We start from the raw sequence: 15619 nt of genomic DNA on the forward strand, positions 1-15619 counted from the left end.
TGGTGAGGGGCGTAACATTTCCGTCTCACGCTTGAGGTATTCGGCCAATCACAACGCACTGGGTAGCTGGCCCAATCAGAGCACACCTCGCTTTTCAGACCGATGAGCTTTGTAAAAATCGACGCGTTTCAGAAAGGCCGGGCATAGAGGAGAAAAAATAATGTACAGTATGTGGAAAATAATGCGTTTTTTGAACCTTAAACCGCATAAACACATTTCATTACACCAAATACACAAAATAATGTTATTTTTTAGCAACATCATATGACCCCTTTAAGACAAGTTCGCAGCTGCTGTTGCATTTCATATGCTTTGTTATCTGGATGTGTAAAGAAATAATATTTTTGCTGCATGTTCTAATTTCTAGTGATCATGCTGAGTTCCAGAAGCTTCGTGGTTCTCTTGTTGGAGAATGTGCAGAGTAATACCTTATATATTGTCTGTAAAGTAAACTGACTTGTGTGCGATGATGATATATGTTTGATCTAGCTTACAGTGTTCCGCTTCATCTGTTTGATTAAAGGATGAAGCACAACAAACTGGCATTTTTATAGTTTCTGTGATGATTTGTTAAAGAGATAGCTCACCCAAAAAAATTGTTTACTTTCCCTCATGTTGTTCACAACATGTATGATTGTCTTTCTTCCATGGAATACAAAGGAGAAATGGAGCACAAAAGGAGCAAAAGCAGTCTACTACCCATAAAAGCAGTCCATATTACTCATGCTCAATATTCCAAGTCTTCTGAAGCTCTATGACAGTTTTGTGTGAAGAACAGACAGATATCTAAGCCACATTTCCCTAAAAATATTGGCATTCATTTGACATAGCTCTCTTTGATGTTTTCATGAGAGAAGCAGTAATATCTGATTTGTGAACAAATTGTTCTTTTGAGCTGGATTTTTGTTTTTCAGTTAGTCCGTTGATCTGGTTGAAAAAAACAGCATGAGTCAGACTGACATTGTCTCAGGTTCCTCTCACTGACTCATTGATCAGTGATCCAATCACAGCAGTTAACAACACATGGAATGTCGTGCATGAGTTGTATGGACCAATTCTATGATACTTTTATGATGGGTTTGCATCTTTTATTGTCTTGAAGACAGTGTAATTCTGCAATAATAGTGTCCATGTGAGGAAGTGTGCTTTAATGTTAATAGAAATTGTTGTTCAAGGAAATTCCTGTCTTTACAAAACACTGTAAATGGGTCACAGCACAGGACACTCAAACGCTTCAAATTCTGTCTCTTTCTCTGTGCTATTTTCAGTTTAATATATATTTATTTATTAGATTATATATTTTACTTTTTGATTTAGATATTGTCTCATCTCTTTCATAGCAAGGCCAAGGACATCTTTGAGACAGCCCGACCATCGTGGACGTCTGGGGCGAGGTGGAGGTCGTGGAGGGGGACATGGAGACCCCGTTTCTCGCACAGGAAGCATGAGAGACTCCCAGCCTGATGGGAAAGGCGGCAGACCCCACAGCACACCCCCAAACACACCCACAAGAAGACCCTCCCTTCCCTCAGAAAGGTGAAAGACTCAAAAGCACAAAGCCTGTCAAATGGAGTCTCAAACAATGATAAATTACAATAAAAATAGGTAAAACTTTGCATTATAGCCACATTAAGAAAGCTACAAATAAATAATTTAAAGTACTTTGAAAGACAAGGGTAAATCATATATTGAATGATAAAAAGAAGATACATTCATGTACAGTCTTCTTACGAAAAATGATCTTTTAAAGTAAGCTCACCCATTGTGTGAGCAGCATTTTGCCGAGCAAGCAGCTGAGAATACAAATCAAGGCTTAATGAGTGAAAAAAAAAAAAAAGCTCTTTATTCTTCACAGACTGATAGTTTTCCAGTTTTGCAACTGCATGTCTCTAGCTGTTGATACTGTCTGACTTGATTGGCAATAACAGAAAGCATTTCAGCTGAGTGTTGTCTGAACCCAGTGCTTATTCAGCAGTCGAATGTAGGGTGCTGTTTGTGTGTGTGTGAAATCACTCCAGACAAAAACTATTGAGAGCAAACAACTGACCTCACTCTTTAGAACTGTGTTCTGTATCGCTTACTGTAGCACACACACAATGGCTGTGAGGGTGGCAGAGTTAAGCGGGTGTACTGGGTTTTGTTAATCCTCCCTCCATTCTCTCACAGATTAGCCATTCTAAACCAGTCCACAATGAATCAGCACTTTCCCTTTGCTACAGGTTGAGGGGGAGTTTGGGTCATTTGACACCTAGAATCATATGCAAAAATACCTCTATACCCCTACTTTATCATTTTGCAGCACTTTGCCAAAATGTCTGCTTTTGTCCTTACAATCACCTTTGTATTATTTGCTCTATGGTTGCTTAGTTTATGAAAACTGTACTAGGCTATTTTGCAGCAGAAATTGGCTGAACAGTTAATTACACAGATTAGGAGGATAACCCAGCAATAATGAAGTATTTAGTAAATTTGTAAAAAAAAAAAAAATTGGGTGAATTTTCTTTTTTTTTTTTAGTGGCTAGGTTAAAAAATTGTGGACTGAGGTCCCTTCTTCTGGACCAAAATGAGAACTGGTTGCTTTTGGTCCACCTAAAGAGGTCTAAATCTGGTTCATTGTAAAGAGTGTTGACTGGCTGTTTTATAATACTGGATACACTCCATCAACAAATGAAATTTTTGCGTAAAATTTAATTAAATATAATAATAATATAATATAATAATAATAATAATAAATCTTGCAGTATATTATCTAAGAAATTACAGATTTTAAGGTCTCCTTAATATAATCTCTTTTTTTTTTTTCTAGATCAGAGAAAAGAATGACCCTTCCCCCCAGATTCCAAAAAGAAGTCCATGCCCACCTCTCCCAAAACCAACAGCAGAGCAATGGTGAGCAAATTTTGGGTGGATAAGTGTTAAATATGCAGACTGTCTAATCATTTCTCTCCACAAGAAACTCCTTTAAAGGTAATAGCTATCCTGGACTCTGTTACTTAACTTCCTGTCTCAGAAAACATTCCAGGCATGGTATGTTCATTTAGGATGAAAAGAGAACAGTCATCTTCTGTCTAAAGCAGGCAAAAAGCCCCCGCTGTTTCACAGAAGGATCTCTCAGGACTACATGCCTTCAATTCTAATGTTGCTATGGGCTATATCTTAAAGTGATAGTTCACCCAGAATAGGGGAAAAAAATGTCATCAATAGAAAGTCATATTCGCTTCGAAAGATCTGAGGGTGAATAATTAATGACAAAATTGTCATAAGACTTGATAAATAGAGTCTGTGATTCATTGCCAATTTATTCAGCATCTGTTTATGATTTTATGGTTTTAGTTTATAGTTTGTCATTGCAGTATTGCTAATAAGCTGCAGCATTTATGTTGTTGATATTTCTAGCCCCTTCTAACCTGAATGAAAACACAACTCCAGCAAAACCCAAGCTGCCTCATTCTGCACCTTACAGTCCCAAGCTGGTGCAGTCCCGTCTTAAAGAGGTTCTTAACAAGCACAGCAATGGCCTCTGGGTATCCAAGCTGCCTCAGCTGTATCGAGAGCATTATAAACAAGATCTACCCAATGAAGCCCTGAAAGACCTGGAACACTGGACGCACATTTGTACAGTAAGTTTATAGATGCCTGTCATCTGATGTCATTAGAACACAGTAATTAGCATTATGTGTAATTGTGTCATTGCGGGGATCAAGATATGAGAATCAATTTATGAAAACAAATTGTAACTTTCAGAACTTACAATGTCCTCCCTAGTTCAAAAAGACCATTTATTGACAATATAAGACCATTTTGAAGTCAGAAATCCAAACCCATTAACATAACACATATTTACCTTGTTCTTTTGATGTTCCTGGCTGTGTGTAGCACCTACAGCTCTGTATTTTTGCCAGTTTAATTCTAAGGGTTGGAGAGAGAATTGGAGACAATTCATGTGATTCTCACCAAACTTGGTCAACATTATGCCAAGACACTGAAGATGTTACACTGATTTTAATATCTGGAACATCTCGGTGTTGTATTTTTGGGGGATTGATCACATGCATGTGGCTATTGTAGTTCACAGTCACTGTGCCACCAGACTGCAGCCAGAAGTCTGCCCAAGTATAGGTTTCTGCAGTACCCTAGGGGGCATTGCTCAATCAATTAAGGGTGTTTCCCAGGCTGTGGGTGTTTTTCAACTGCTTCACCTGATTAGCTCTAACCATTTGAGGTTAGGTTTAGGGGTATCCAGTCCGGTAAAGTGGTTGATAAATGCATACTGATTGGGAAATGTCCCTTTTGTTCTGTTGAGACCTCAAACTCAAGTGTGCTTAAATAATTATAATAAATTAGCTCTGTGTATTTGTCTGCAGAATAAAAATGCTGTCTTGTTGCTTGGTTTACAGGTTGAAAAACCATGCAGTAGCAAACCTCAAGAGATGCTGCTGTACCCTGCTAAAGAAACTAGCCAGATTACCCCACATAGTGCTGCTACACCCCCCACCCATGACAAATCCCCATTTCATCACAAAAAACCTCAGACTCAAAGATCATTTGCCACTTCCAAATCAAGCACTCCGGCATCCCCTAAGGATCTACCACCTGACGTCAAGCAGAAGCTTGGAGAGCTGCTCTTGAAATACAGCAGTGGCCTGTGGGCCCACGCTCTGCCTAAACTGTATCAGGACACATATAAATGTAAACTACCGGAATTTGTGCTGAACCACCTCACCTTGCTTTCAGATATTTGCACGATTGACTACCCCATGCCGGACAACCCCAAAAGAGCAATTCTGTATGCAAAAGTAGTAGAGGACGAGAACCGTAACCAGTCAGGATTGGCTGGCTCAGAGACGAGAGAAACAGTAGAGCGCCGTTTGAGCAGCCAGACTGTTCCTCCTCTTGTCATCCCTAGAGAGGAATACCCTTCTGTCCTGGTGGTGGAAGCAAGTGATGCAAACAGTGTCATTCTGAGGTGCGATTTATAATCAGTATCCTATGGATCATGAGGGGTGTGGCCCTTATCATGCCTTTACTTAGAATCTGTTAACTTTATATCGAACCAGTAAACAGAGTGCAACAGTCTGGTGCAAAAATACTTTTACAAATCAAAAGGGTTGTAATGTTTCGATTCATCACAGAGCAGGTTGGATTGGATCAGAGAATATAATTCATTGTTTGAAGAATTTTTGGAAATGCCTGTGGAGAAAAAATGTCAGGCCACTGTAAAAGTTGATGGCCACTCTTGTACTCTTGATGAAGGGTGTGTGTCTGTTTATATGCAGGTACATAGGTGAAGGTTACTCCAAGGCGCAGGAAAAGGTAGAAGATGAAATGAGAGAGTTCTATGGGCAAGACATCAACAAGGTGGCTCTGACCTCACCATTACCAGGTCAGCTGACTGCTGTACGTGCTGAGGAAGAGGAGGAGATCCTCCGGGCACAAGTGTGTGAGGTCATGGCTGACAAGGTCAAGGTGCGTTATGGGGTCATTAAAGAACACATCTGAACATAATAGAGTAGTGTAGTGGTTCTCAACCTTTTTGACTTTAAGGCCCCCTATTATCCTAGACAATATTCAAAGGCCCCCCATGTGGAGTAAGATATTTCTGGTACTTCTTTTTTTCAGAAGCTAGGAGCAATATATAAAAATAATTAACTAAAACAATTATATTAAGTTATATTAAAATTAAAATAAGTAAATTATGTAATTTATGTAATTTGAATGTGCTTTAATGGTCAATAATGAATTTATATGACTTCCAGAAATAGCTTTAACACACAAATCACAAATTTATCAGCAATTGCTTCTCAGTAGAAAAAAAAAAAAAAATTAGCTTTTTAAAGGGGTCATATGATGCAATTTCAAGTTTTCCTTTCTCTTTGGAGTGTTACAAGCTGTTCGTGCATAGATAAGATCCCTAAAGTTGCAAAGACTAAAGTCTCAAATCCAAAGAGATATTCTTTATAAAAGTTAAAGGGATAGTTCACCCAAAAATGAAAATTAGCCCATTATTTACTCACCCTCAAGCCATCCTAGGCATATATAACTTCCTTCTTTCAGATGAATGAGTTAAAATGGAAAAAATTGACTTTGATCTTCCAAGCTGTTTAATGGCAGTCAGCGGGTGTTGCAGTTCATCAGTCCAAAAGAAGTGAAATAAAGTGCATCCATCCATAATAAAAAGTGCCTCACACGGCTGCAGGGGGGGGGGTGAACAAAGGCGTCCTGTAGCGAATTGATGCGTTTTTGTAAGAAAAATACCCATATTCAAAACATAATAATCACTTTAATCCAGCCTGCGCCAACAGTTATACACGGAAGCAGCTCCGGGAGGATGACTAAGATGTCGGCGTTGCGCATGCGCCAGTGAGTCTCGTGAAAACCAACGTTTGTTAACAGGAGCAAAGGAAGCAAAGTTTCCTTACTTTAGCAAAGGAAAACCTGTCTCCTCTTGGCTTATATAGAAATCCTCCGACATTCTTCTTTACAAATCCTCATTTTGTACTTCTAATTCGTGACTGTTGTTTTGTTTCGATCTCTCCCCTGCGCTTCCGCGTGCGTCTCTTCTGAGCGGCGCATGCGCAACGCCGACGTCCTACGTCATCCGCCCGGAGCTGCTTCCGTGTACAACAGTGACCGCAAGCTGGATTAAATTGATTATTACGTTTTAAATACGGTTATTTTTCTTACAAAAACGCATTGGTTCGCTACAGGAGGGCTTTGTTCACACCCCGCAGCCGTGTGAGGCACTTTTTGTTATGGATGGATGCACTTTATTTCACTTCTTTTGGACTGATGCACTGCAACACCTGCTGACTGCCATTAAACAGCTTGGAAGATCAAAGACAATTTTTAATATAACTCCGACTGGATTCGTCTGAAAGAAGAAAGTCATATACACCTAGGATGCCTTGAGGGTGAGTAATTCATGGGCTAATTTTCATGGGCTAAGGTTCAAAAAACACATTTTCCACATACTGTACATTATTGTTGCTCCTCTATGCCCCGCCTTTCTGAAACGCGTAAATTTTTACAAAGCTCATCGTTCTGAAAAGCGAGGTGTAAGCTGATTGGTCAGCTATCCAGTGCGTTGTGATTGGCCGAATTCCTCAAGCGTGTGACGGAAACGTACTTACAGGCTGTGAGTCAGATGTGAGTCAGATTTATAGAAACAGGCACAGGCGGCATTGTAGGCTACTCTCCCAGGATCAGGGAACAGTCCTCCGTAAAATGCGCTGCACACATATGAATATTTGGGCTGAACTGTTCTGGAACAGTGTTGTAAATAAAACTTAACCACTGATTTCTAGTTGTGTCCTCTTTAGGAAGGCCAAACAAAGTAGTTTTGCTTTCACAACGAAATACACATTGTCTCCACGACATGGCGGCGGCAGCAACAATACTACTGCGATAATAAAAGTTACGCCTTCTTTCTTTGCGTGAATATTTGGGTGTTTTTTTTGCAAATCTTCCCACACAGTGACGTAGACATGTGGGGGCGTGTTTAAACGAGGCGTTTTAGGAAGGCGTGGATGAGTCTTAAAGGTTAAATCGCATAAACACAAAATACACCATTTGGTATTACACCAAATACACAAAATTGGGTCCCGGCCCACTGGTAGAGAACCACTGGTCTAGTGCAGTTCACAATGGATCATTATGGTTTTCTGTTGTAGAACTGAGGCTGTTTTGATCCGTGATATGTTTGTGCAATATCTTTGTTCATAAAGATAATGCTCTGTTTTTGTAAAAATGATTACTGCACTTGTGTGTTGATGTTTAAACAGGTGTACTATGTGGATCATGGCTTTTCCGAAGTCATCAGCAAGAGCAAATTATTTGAGTTACATGAAAAGTTTTATAGATTGCCTTTCCAAGCCACCAAATTTTAAACGAGGCGTTTTAGGAAGGCGTGGATGAGTCTTAAAGGTTAAATCGCATAAACACAAAATACACCATTTGGTATTACACCAAATACACAAAATTGGGTCCCGGCCCACTGGTAGAGAACCACTGGTCTAGTGCAGTTCACAATGGATCATTATGGTTTTCTGTTGTAGAACTGAGGCTGTTTTGATCCGTGATATGTTTGTGCAATATCTTTGTTCATAAAGATAATGCTCTGTTTTTGTAAAAATGATTACTGCACTTGTGTGTTGATGTTTAAACAGGTGTACTATGTGGATCATGGCTTTTCCGAAGTCATCAGCAAGAGCAAATTATTTGAGTTACATGAAAAGTTTTATAGATTGCCTTTCCAAGCCACCAAATGCAAACTAGCAGGTGAGCTTTGCATTCAGTTATGAATTCATTTAGACAAAATAGTTTCATGTTTAATGTCAAATATTGTCTTTATATTAATTTGTTTCAGGCCTAGAGTCATTCAGTCAGGAGCAGGCAGTACTGAAGAGGTTTGAGTCCATGGCCACTGGCAAGATCCTATTGGCTGAGATTTTAGAGCGTAAGGAAATGCCTCTGATGGTCCTGTATGACACATCACAAGATGACGATATCAACATCAATGCTGCCTGTATGAAAGCTCTGCAAGACAAATCCTTAGAGAGTCCCTTAAAGGTAACCAAAAATTAAAGTGTTTGATAATACAATGAAACCCTCATATCCCAAAAATACTGTGATGGTACCTTGGGGCATATGCCAATGTGCCTCAAGAATACCATGATATTGCCAAGATAGCATGTCCAAAAAGTTTGGTAATACTACCATACAGTACTTATACTACTATAGTACTTTTAACAATTATACCAGTGCTTTTGGAAATCCATCTAGCCAATCAAATTTGTTGACTAGAACTGTTGCATAATCAATACTCAAAAGTTTGGGGTCCGTAAGTTGTTCGAATCTTTTTAAAAGTCTCGTATGCTCACCTAGCCTGCATTTATTTGATCAAAAATACAGTAAAAGCTGTAATATTCTGAAATATTATTACTATTTAAAATAACTGTTTTGTATTTTAATACGTTTTAAAATGTAATTTATTCCTGTGATGTGTTAATCAGTGATTAAGTGAATGACATATATATTTGTATTCTGTCTTAGGTGAACAGTGCCTATATGAATGTGAACGTGACCAGCATTTGCTCAGATGGAACAATCTACTGTCAGGTGCCTTCCAGAGGCCTGACTAAACTCAACGGAATTCTGGAGAAGACTGAAAACTATTTACATTCCCAGGTACCACCCTTGTAACAGGCATAATCTCTGTATGTGCAGCTTCAAATATGTTGCTAGGGGCTTCTTTAGAGGAGGTGAAGAGGCCCAAATAGACAGATTGGGATTATGGGTTTAATCAGGTTGGCAGGCGTCAAGTACATAATCCTCAGTAAATAGTTGCCTGCTGGCACAGATTGTGTACTAGAGTGCCTAACTTAGCCACCAATGTATATATCAAAGTGTTTTAAATAGTAATTGTTTATTGTAGTACATTGCATATCAGCACCCTGTAGAGAAGTGTGTTGTCCATTTCATGATGTGTTCCCTCCCGTTGTCTGGCAGACAGGATATGCTCACATATCTTTCCCTTATGAAAGGTCACATCAGAGTTGCTGGTTTCACGGCCTTTCTGTGGCAAAAACTGTTTGGCTCGATATAAAGGCAAATGGTCCCGGGTGGAGGTGAGTCTGCTCTGTTAGTAGAATGGTTAAGAAAAGAAAAGAGTTAATAACAACTATTGTAAATTTGTAAGTTGAAAGGCCTCAAATGAGCATTTCATCTATTTGTTCCTTTGTTTCTTTATTTGTATTTTATGGAATTGTTCCCTCATGCCCCAGGAATTACCAGAATTATGTGATAACAATTAGGAGACGCTGAGCTGTTCATGTCCTCAGACTCAGACCATTTTCATTTTTATGGTATCACTCATAATGCTAAAATGGTTCTGTGTGTGACTTTGTTGGCAAAATTCTTCATTACTGCAGAGATTCTTCTCTTACATTCTATCAATCAAAAGTTTGGGGTCAGTAAGATTTTTTAATTTATTCTTTTATTTAGCAAGGATGTTCTTTTGAACTTTCCATTCATCATAGAATCCTAAAAAAGATGATGTAAAATGATTTAAAAGGATCATGTGACACTGAAGACTGGCGTTATTGTTGCTGAAATTTCAGCTTTGCCATCACAGGAACAAGTTACATTTTTATATTAACATAGAAAACAAATATTTTAAACTGTAATAATATTTCACAATATTACTGTTTTTTACTGTATTTTTGATCAAATAAATGCAACCTTGCTGATCATAAGATACTTCTTTGAAAACATTTAAGAGATAGTTCACTCAAAAATAAAAATTCTGTCATTAATGACTCACCTTCATGTCGTTCCAAACCCGTAAGACTTTCGTTCATCTTCTGAACACAAATTAAGATATTTTTGATGAAATCCTAGAGCTTTCTGACCCTGCATAGACAGCAATGCAACTACCACGTTCCAGGACCAGAAAGGTAGTAAGGACATTGTTAAAATAGTCCATGTGACATCAGTGGTTCAACCTTAATTTTATAAAGCTACGAGAATACTTTTTGTGCTAAAAAAAACAGAAATAACGACTTCATTCAGCATTTTCTTCTCTTCCGTATCATTCTTCGATGCACGTTCACGAGAGTACCATGATGCCCACGTGTGCTGCTGATGCAGGAGCCGACATTCTGGCGTAGAACCCGGATGTGCTGCGCCTTGTTTACAAGCAGAAGAAGATGCACGCTGTACATAAAACAGTCTTCGTAAACATGTCTGAAGATTTCGATTGAGAGGATGACTTGCAATTTTTTGCCCAGCCTTATTTGAACCAGATTAAACAGACGATGAACTGAGAGATGGACATTCTATGCCAGAACGCCGGCTCCTGCATCAGCAGCACCACACACATGCGTTGTGGTACTCTCATGAATGCACGCCGAAGACTGACACGGAAATGAAGAAATTGTTGAATGAAGCCGTTATTTTTGTTTTCTTTGCGAACAAAAAGTATTCTCGTAGCTTCATAAAATTAAGGTTGAACCACTGATGTCACATGGACTATTTTAATGATGTCCTTCTACCTTTCTGGGCCTGGGAACGTTTCAGTTGCTGTGCTGTCTATGCAGAGTCAGAAAGCTCTCAGATTTCATCAAAAATATCTTAATTTGTGTTCTGAAGATCAACAAAGGTCTTACGGGTTTGGAACGACATGAGGGTGAGTAATTAATGACAGAATTTTCATTTTTGGGTGAACTATACCTTTAAGTCTTGTACATAAAATATACTGTAAATTTAGAGATTGCTACCAAACTATTAGCCTTTGAGCTACTGAATCCACTATCAATTTGTTCCTTTTGACATAATGGCAAAATGGTCACGCATTTCCTACCTGTAATTATGACATTTGCAAAGACATGAATAGTTTTTTATAAGTCGGCGATCTCCTAATTTTAGTAATTCCAACATGTTGTGAGCACAGCATAAAATCATATTCACTAAAATATTACCTGGTTCCTTTATTGAAATTGATAATTATTGTTGAAATAATCTGAGCTGATCTATTTAAACATTTCACATTTATCATTCCTGTGGCATCAGGACTATAACCGTGTCCACTGTGTTTTCGCCATAGATAACAAACTTGCATGGCAGCCGGGTGCTGGACATCTTGTTTGTGGATGTAGGCGTTCAGGCATCGGTCGAGGTCACCGAGTTGAGAGAGATTCCACCTCCTTTGCTGCATGACCTCATATCCACCCCAGCTCAGGTCAGACAACTGCTAATGACGGCACAAAGACGTTAATGAGTATAGTGGTTTGTAACAGCAGTTTGGGTTCATTTTTAGTTTTTGAATGAAGGGCATGAAAAACCTGCAAGACTTGCTTTTGTTTGTAAACAGTAATGACTTTATGTTTGGCAGAAATGTCCAGGCTGCTTTTTTCCATGTTATCCAAGGCTGTCCATGGTCCCCATTCACTTTCATTGTATAAATAGCAGCTTAAACATTTTGCTATAAATGTGACAAGGAAACAAAGAATCAAACTGTTTTGGAATAACATGAGGGTGACTCCTTCATTTTTGAATGAGCTGATTTAATTCTTAGATCAATAATATGTAAGCTTGTCTGTCTGCCTATTTGTCACTCTGCAGGCACTGAAGTGTTGTCTGGCAGATCTGCCTGTAAGCGTAGGCTCATGGACTCCAGATGCTGTCCAGTGGCTGAGAGACACGGTTCTCCACTGCAGTGACTGCAGCTTGAAGGCCAGTTACATCATAATGCTGCTCTGTTTTCACATTTGCATTTTATTTTATTTTGTTTGCACATAAGCACAAGCATAAAACTGGGGCTAATTTCAGAAAGAAAAAAATGTGGAAAAGGCATAAAGATGCTTGTACAAAGTACTCAACAACAGCAGAAAAGAAGCACTAAAAACAGTTGCATTTGTTTTTCTAGATAGCTAAAGTGGATGAGCCCAAACGCCTTGCTCATGTTTATCTCTTCACCAGCAAGAACTTCCACGATGCAAACTGCAGTTTAAATTACTGTTTTCAATATTGATATTAATAAAAAAAAAATCTTGAACATCAGATCAGAATATTACAATTATTTCTGAAAGATTGTGTGAAGACTGGAGTAATGTCTGCTGAAAATGTAGTTTTGCTATCACATGAATACATTAAATTTTAAAATACATTTAAATAGAAAAGTTCTTTTAAATGTAAATAATATAACATTTCATATTACTGTTTTAACTGTATTTTTTAAATAAAAAATGCAACCTCTTTCAAAAATATGAAAAGATCTTACTGACCCCAAACTCTTTAAACAGTATCAAAAAAATACACAGAATAACATAATATCATAAAAAAACTGCAAAATACAATAATAAATAAAAAATATGTTGGTTTATATAAACGAAGACGTTTAAAAAGTGTAATCAAGTTAGTTGTTTTTGATCCGAACAAGTGAAATAAATTATACCTGTTGGGATAAAATTCAACTAAAGGAGAACATCTCTAAAAGGTGAAAGGAAATTGCTTTTGTGGAAAGCTGAGTTCCACATTCAGATCACTTACCATATTACTTTACAGACTGTGTGCTGTTTTGACTATCACTCCTGCTTCCAAAGAGGCTGGTCAAAGTCCCTGACTCATATGGGCCACATGATACTGGCTGTATCTCAGAAAGAACTGATCTCAAAACAACTCCTTCTTTTCATTTAGCCACTTTGAGAAGTTCAGGTGTGATTTTCTTTGTAGGTCTGAAGGTGTTTCTGATCTTTCCAGGTCTGAAACCCAGGCAGTGGTCTGAGGAGGCCTCCATTGTGTTCAGGAACCATGTCGAGAAGAAGCCCCTGGTAGCCCAGCTGGAATCGGTGCAGGAGGCATCACAGCCCTGGGACCGTAAGGTGATTATCTACTTGGTGGACACTTCACAAGAGGAACGGGACATTTGGCTTCATGACATTATGGCTGAATTCACTGATGAGATGTCCAACGCAGCATAGACACCCTAGTTAAATATTTTTGGAAGGTTCTCAGAAGGTTGTTCATTAGTATGCTACAGATTAGGGATGCACCGAAATTTTGGCCGCCGAAAATTATCGTCTGAAAATGCCATTTTTGGTTTTTGGCCGAAAGAGAAAAACGTCTGAAAATATATGGCGCGCCGCACTGCCTAGCAGTGTTCAGCGCACAGGTTTCACTCTCCCTCTAGCTGACGCTCTGCTCAATATTCCACTCTATGAATGTGCGTTCCGTTGAGTTGCTCACGGCCCGTGCGACGCTCCACTCATGTACGCTCATGCTCACCGGAAAAGCAAAATCCGCTCAAATAGCACGCCGACAGTAAATTTCTACGTAGTATACTTGTTTCTGTTTGCAGTAGCACTACTGTGCTGTAACATGGTGTAGTAGGACTATTTTTATTTTTATCTTTTTATATAACGCTTTATTTAGTGACAAATCACATCATGCAAAGTAACAATAACATCAGGAAATCAATAAAAAAAAGGTTATAATTATAATACAAAAAATATATACAGAGGGGTATTGAAAGCAAATCCATATCTCTATGGTGTCATAGGCCTATGTACTGGGCAACGCTGGTAAAATGACGCTAACCTCTCCTGACGCTATGCTCTGATAATAATAGCTTTGTAGGACTATACATCATTTGGATAATTTACTTTTTTTTTTTTATTTGATTCTGTTGCATAGAACTGAATAAAAATAATATATTGATATTTAATATTAATATATTTCCTGTCCAATTTCATTGCTTTAATTTCAATAAAAGCATGGTTATTTTATTGGCTTGTATTTTTTAAAATTCAGTATCATTAAAATTGAGTTAAATTGAAAAGTATTTTATATTATTTAATAAAATAATAATTATTGAAAAGCATTTTCAGTTTTGGTTTTCGGCCAAGTGCATCCAGAATTTTCGGTTCCGGCCAAGAATTTTAATTTCGGTGCATCCCTACTACAGATTAAAGGTTTATTTTTACAAAGGTGACTTGGATGCAGATCTGCGTAAGCAGAATCATAGGGTTTAAAGGTTAAACTTTTAGACTAAAGTATTGCAATTTCTAGCAACGTATATGTTAAACAAACAGGCTAGCAGCACCTTTTCAAGAGTTTGACGTCTGTGTTTGGTGAGAGAGTGGGTGGGTAATGCACTCCGGAGGCTATTGCCTTTGCTTTAACACAAAATAGCTGTGAAAATCCATCATCAGTGAAATCAAGCTTTCATCTTCTGTGGGTCCTGAAGTTAATCATGGTCACTAAAGCTGTACCAAACCCTGATGCTGTCAATCATATTCCATAATGTTTTTGAATACATTAGATAAGTTCAGATGATGTGCTATGTGGTGGCTTGCTTCATGTTTCAAGTATGGCATGTTACAAAGCTGCCAGTTTACTACTCTATAGGGTCCAAAAGAGACTAACAACGCACAGTGCTCAAACTTGCACAAAGCTCATAGTGTGTTTTTTCATGAAGTTGTTTACATGGAGAAGCTTACTGGAGTCTAAAAGGCAAGAGGAACGGCAAAAGCCGCCCGTGCTGTAGACATATGTATTTGAGCTCTGGTTTTAGCATTATTTATTTAGTTTTTATTTTCTGTGTCTTGCTAATAATATAGTGGAGACATGAAATGTTTGGGGTTGTGACCATTCAATGTATTTTAATAGCAATGGCATAGTAAATGAGTTTTATTACCTGAAAACGACAGTTAGACTTGAAAGCTAAACCACTGTTGGCTTGTAGGATTTTTCCTGCGTTTTAATTACAGATGCTTAATATTTTAGAGATAAATGTGGAACAATCACTGGTAGTAGACTTAAACTTAATATATTTCCTTCACCTTAAACGTCAACTTGGAATCAAAATTGAACCAATTTTCTTTATTAACACACATTTCTGGTTTAAGTGAATGAAAAAAAAAATGTCTTAATGAATCTTAAATAGCTTGTTCTTTCAGTCTTATTTTCCAAATCTTCCCCTCTGATCTCCTGTAAAAGATGACTTTTCACTGTCCAATCAAATAAAGGCTCACTCTAAATTTTTTCATTAAACATTCAGTTTCACTCAGAAAATAATTAGGCACATTACGGAAATAAAATGAGATATTGGGGGGGGGGGGGT

General features: G+C 38.1%; 1 protein-coding gene across 1 annotated transcript in view; it reads left to right on the forward strand.

Moving 5' to 3' along the window:
- Nucleotides 1–14109, forward strand: part of tdrd7b (tudor domain containing 7 b) — a 19549-nt gene extending 5440 nt beyond the window's left edge. The window contains exons 4-16 of the mRNA XM_016575499.1: nucleotides 1341–1536; nucleotides 2807–2889; nucleotides 3397–3620; nucleotides 4398–4966; nucleotides 5277–5466; nucleotides 8166–8277; nucleotides 8366–8568; nucleotides 9052–9186; nucleotides 9543–9626; nucleotides 11603–11737; nucleotides 12121–12231; nucleotides 12425–12493; nucleotides 13086–14109. Of these exons, the coding sequence (XP_016430985.1) occupies nucleotides 1341–1536; nucleotides 2807–2889; nucleotides 3397–3620; nucleotides 4398–4966; nucleotides 5277–5466; nucleotides 8166–8277; nucleotides 8366–8568; nucleotides 9052–9186; nucleotides 9543–9626; nucleotides 11603–11737; nucleotides 12121–12231; nucleotides 12425–12493; nucleotides 13086–13478 (2504 nt within the window). The 3' untranslated portion in view covers nucleotides 13479–14109. The remainder of the gene's footprint in view (nucleotides 1–1340; nucleotides 1537–2806; nucleotides 2890–3396; nucleotides 3621–4397; nucleotides 4967–5276; nucleotides 5467–8165; nucleotides 8278–8365; nucleotides 8569–9051; nucleotides 9187–9542; nucleotides 9627–11602; nucleotides 11738–12120; nucleotides 12232–12424; nucleotides 12494–13085) is intronic.
- Nucleotides 14110–15619: the final 1510 nt, after the last annotated feature.

This window comes from Sinocyclocheilus rhinocerous, unplaced genomic scaffold, assembly GCF_001515625.1.
Source record: "Sinocyclocheilus rhinocerous isolate Xijiao unplaced genomic scaffold, SAMN03320098_v1.1 scaffold1555, whole genome shotgun sequence".
Lineage (NCBI taxonomy): Eukaryota > Metazoa > Chordata > Actinopteri > Cypriniformes > Cyprinidae > Sinocyclocheilus > Sinocyclocheilus rhinocerous.